The 4,207-nt window shown below is 60.9% G+C and overlaps 1 protein-coding gene across 1 annotated transcript; it reads right to left on the reverse strand.

The window, feature by feature from the left end:
* Positions 1 to 389: 389 nt before the first annotated feature.
* Positions 390 to 3,197, reverse strand: LRRC73 (leucine rich repeat containing 73). The gene is made up of 6 exons (XM_054568779.1): positions 2,897 to 3,197; positions 2,133 to 2,293; positions 1,662 to 1,784; positions 1,153 to 1,253; positions 780 to 1,002; positions 390 to 628 (listed from the first exon to the last, which is right to left on the reverse strand). Exons 1-6 carry the CDS (start codon positions 3,166 to 3,168, stop codon positions 558 to 560), a joined length of 951 nt encoding a protein of 316 aa, XP_054424754.1. The 5' UTR covers positions 3,169 to 3,197; the 3' UTR covers positions 390 to 557.
* Between the last annotated feature and the right edge of the window lie 1,010 nt (positions 3,198 to 4,207).

Raw genomic sequence — 4,207 nt, forward strand, 5'->3', positions numbered from 1 at the left:
TTGGGAGAGGCTGCACCTTAAAAAAACGATGAGACCCCTAGTCTCCTTGGATGTAGGGTCCAGTCCAAACCAGCTCTGGAGATAAGCTCTTTACCTTAGTTGTATCTTTATAGAGCCTGTGTAAGGTGTCACCTCAGAACCCTAGGTTCTGGAAGTCCTAGGCCTGAGACTTTGAGACATTTGGGGGGGGGGGGGGGGGGGGGGTGGTCAGAGGACACTTTGGCTGTGGAGTGGCACTGCCCCCTAGTGGTGCTTAGCAGTTCCAATTCCTCCCCTACTGCCAGCCCCCAGTGACCACAGCCACACGCCAGGTTGCAGAGTTGATAAAATCTCTTCCGAGCCAGCGGGCTGCAGCCAGAGCTGCCAACAAGTCCAGAGCCAGTGCCTTGGGTTCAAGGCGATTCACAGCTTCCAGAGCCTCCCACCCCACTGCCGTGAGCTGCCAGAGCTCCAGGCCACCCCCTCCCTCCCAAGCCTTAGGGCCCGACCCTGGTATTTGGGGCAAAGTGCTCGGGACAGAGACAAATGTAATGATGTGCAGAAGCCCAAGTGGAGAGTCACATCTCGGTCTCAGCCAACAGACTGTCCCCTAGTCCTGACGTCATTAGCACCATCTGAGAGCTGGGATCTGTGGAAGGGCAGAGGGGTGTTCAGACGACCATTTGTTCCTCCAGTGGGGACCACAGGTAGGGAAAACAGTGGCCTAGGTTTCCCACACCCATCCTCCCAGGTCCCAAGCCTCATCAGGCCTGGTTCCAATTAACCCACAGGACTCTTACCACTAGGGCACATCCAGGAACTGCTTCCCCTCTGGTGGGCAGCAGGCTCCCGCCCCCTCTCTCGTTCCTGGGTGTCACCAGACCCTCCTGCCACCTCCTCCTCCTCCTCTCCCTCAGAAAGGAGGTCACAGATCTGTTGCTGCAGCTCTGGGCTAATGCTGTTCTCAGCCAACACCAGGCTCCGCAAAGCTGTGGGGTAATTTTCTACCATATCCAGCAGGGTCTGGGGCAGAAAAGAGTATGGAAAAGGATAAGCAAAGTTTTTAATGTGGCTTCCCCAGCTCCGACCTGCCACCCCTTGGGTATGACCACAGACACCCTGACTAACTTCCATTGCAACCCTTGGCCTTTCCCAAACATGAAGACGTCTCACCTGAGCTGACTGGTTGGTGAGCCCTGTGCTCTCCAAATCTAGAACCTCTAAGGTTCGACTGGAAGCCACAGCTACAGCCAGCATCCCTGCCACATGGTCACCTGGGGAGACAGCACACACTCACACACACACACACTCACCCGAGTTCATGCACAGGCCTGCTAACCCTTCCTCCCTGACAGCCTCCCCATTGCCCTGACAACCTTAGATCCCACCCTCAGGCCAGGAAATGCTGACAATTGGTAGATGGCCAGGAGGGGAACATTGTGATTTGTGAGTGAACGCATAAAGCAAGCCAGGCCCAGGGGTGGTGATGGATGCTTTGATCTACCTGTGATCATCTATTTGGTCATCTATTTGGTCCTCTACACAGGTGGCTCCTCTATTACTTTCCAGACCCCCCTCTATCTTCCCTCCCCTAATGTGGGGTTACCATGGCAGCTGATGGTCCCAGATTCTTGAATGGGGATGGGGTAGTAAGAGTCTGAGGGGGTTTTCTTGAGCCTCACCCAGGGGGTTGTAGTCCAAATTGAGGACGCGGACCTGGGAGCTGTGGGCCACAGCAATGGCGAGGCGACTCCAGCCCTTAGGGGTGATGCCGGGGTTAGCACTCAGCGTTAGCTCCTTCAAACCTGGGCAACATCATAAGGAGAAGCCAGGATGGAGAAGGTTAGGCCCTCTTAAGCTTCTACCCTGCCCTGGGTTTCTGGGGTGTCCCTAGTGGCTAGGAGCACCCCAACCCCCACCACAGAACCCCAATGCCCTTAGGGACCCTGCCTTCACTGACCACCAGAACTGGATTCCAGATTCTCCATCCTGCTCCTGCTCGGCCCCTAATCCTTCTCCTTCCCGAGGGGATTTAAAAACCATTCTCATCCACACTGTCAGAGCCCTCAGCTCTGGGCCAAGAGACCCTGCCCCTGCATTTAGTTTTTCATCACGGCTACACCAGCCCCTGCCCTTAGGAGGGCCCTGCTCACCAGACTTGGCCCCATCTGGGGGGAGGAGGCCACAGATGAGGTTGATGGCTTCATCACCCAGCATGCAGTCCCCCAGGTCCAGAGCCACAAGGGCAGGGTGGAGGGCCAGGGCTGGGTTCAGCAAGGCCAGCCCGGCATCTGTCAGGGGGCTCCCATGCAGGCTAGGGGGTGAGACCAGAGAGCAGAGGTTACCAGTCATCAGCCCTATCTGTAGCAGAAAGGGGTGAGCTCTAGGGATGATAAGGACACTCAGTCACAGTACTGAGGAAAGGTCTTGGAAAGGGAGATAGAAAATTCTAGATTCTAAAGGAATACAGGTAGAAGGGGAATTTGCTTTCTTTTCTGTAGCAGGGACTGGGACCCAGGACAGAATACAGAGAAGGAGCGGGTGGTGCATTAGGATTCTTCAGTAGGCAGAACATAGGGGCAGGGATCTAGTCCTCAGGGAAGTGTTCCTTCTTGGGAACTGAGAAACTGCCCCCAGAAGACAATGCCGGTGATTAGGTGGGAGGTACACCTGCCCTACCAGGAAGGGGTGGGTATCCCATCTCCTTTAGGGTAGCGCTGCGTGTGCGAAGTCGGGAGAGAAGGAATGTGCTGGGAGGGTTTTGTGGAGGCATGGGCAGAGCAATGAGGGGTGTGTGTGAGGGAAGAGGAAGGCTGGCGGAAAGAGGTACAGGAAGGTGTGTGGAGGAAGAGGTGGTGGCAGGGAGTGCGAGAAGGGGTGTAGTGCCCGGGACCCACTTGCGAGGGAGTGCACTCACAAGAGGGACTGGATGGAGCGGTTGGTCCGCAGCGCCTCCGCCAGCTGCTTGATGCGGCTGGGGCTGGACACGACACCCAGGTTAAGGTTGAGCTGCGCGAGGGACGTGGCCCCGGCCAGGGCCCGGCAGATGCGGCCGAAGTCGCGGTCGCAGAGGCGGCAGCCGCGTAGGGAGAGCAGACGCACGGCGTTGTCGCGCAGGCCGCGGCAGATGTCCCGCACCTCGGCGCCTGACAGCGGCTCCCCTGAAATCTGAATGGAGCTGGGCAGCATCGTACCTACGGCTGGGCCTCCGGGGCCGAGGCCCGGGCCGCGGGCGAGGTTGGCAGGGCGGCGGGCGGGGTTGGGGCTCAGGTCGGGGCCCGGGTTGGGGTCGCGGCCGGAGCGGGGGCAGAGGCGGCGGCAGAGGCGCAGGCGGCGGCGGAGGTGGCGGCGGCGGCGGCCACGAAGAGCGCCGGGGCCCAGACCGAAGCCGGCCGGGATGGGGCAGGCGCGGAGGTCGCCGAGGGGGCTGAGACAGCGCAGCGCTGGTGCCGGGGCGGACCGTGCCGTCTGTGTCAGGGCGGGGAGCCGGGGCAAGCGATCCGCGATCGACCGGGAGCTGCTCCGCGCTTGTACTCGTCCCTCGCAATTGCGGCGGCGGAGGCGGCGGAGGCTAAGGGGCCTCGGCTTAGGACGCACGGGACCCGTCCCAGCTCGGAGGCCGCATCTGCTCCCTGCCTTCCTCTAGCCTGGCTTCTCCTGCAGCGCCCGCAGGGAGAGCCCGAAGCGGGCGAGAGGGACAGCCGGCTGGCGGGCTGCGGGCGGCCTCTGGATCTTCGGCTCCGGAGCCGGAGCGGGCGGCGAGTTCCCATGGCAACGGCCGCGTCACTGCCGCTCGCCCCGCCCCTTGCCCGTCCCAAGCCGAGAGGGCCCACCAGGCTTCTGCGCGCCGGGTGGTTGAGGAGAGGTGGGCATACTCTTTCCCTAAATGTGGGGCCACGCAACAGGTAGAAAGGTATCAAGGTTGAGGCCAGCGACTGCCAGGGGTGGGGAGGGAATGGAGGCACGTGACATGGAGATAACCGGGCTCTGCTGCCCGTTCCCCAGTCGTTCCCCGTTCCTAAGGACCAGACCCTCTGGGCCTCCGCCTGGGTCCCAGGCGCGCCCTCCTGTCCTGTTTGGAAGTATCCAGGGCCTTTTAATCCTGGCTTTGCCCCGCCCCCGCGAGGGGAGGCACTGCACGCGCGAGGTCGAGCCCACGAGCACTTCCCGCGTGTCCCTCGCCAAGATGGCGGCTTCCCAGCTGCGGCCCCAAGGGTCTGATCAGGTA

Source organism: Pteronotus mesoamericanus, unplaced genomic scaffold (genome assembly GCF_021234165.1).
Source record: "Pteronotus mesoamericanus isolate MK-2021 breed Mesoamerican mustached bat unplaced genomic scaffold, CSHL_Meso_final contig_20, whole genome shotgun sequence".
NCBI lineage: Eukaryota > Metazoa > Chordata > Mammalia > Chiroptera > Mormoopidae > Pteronotus > Pteronotus mesoamericanus.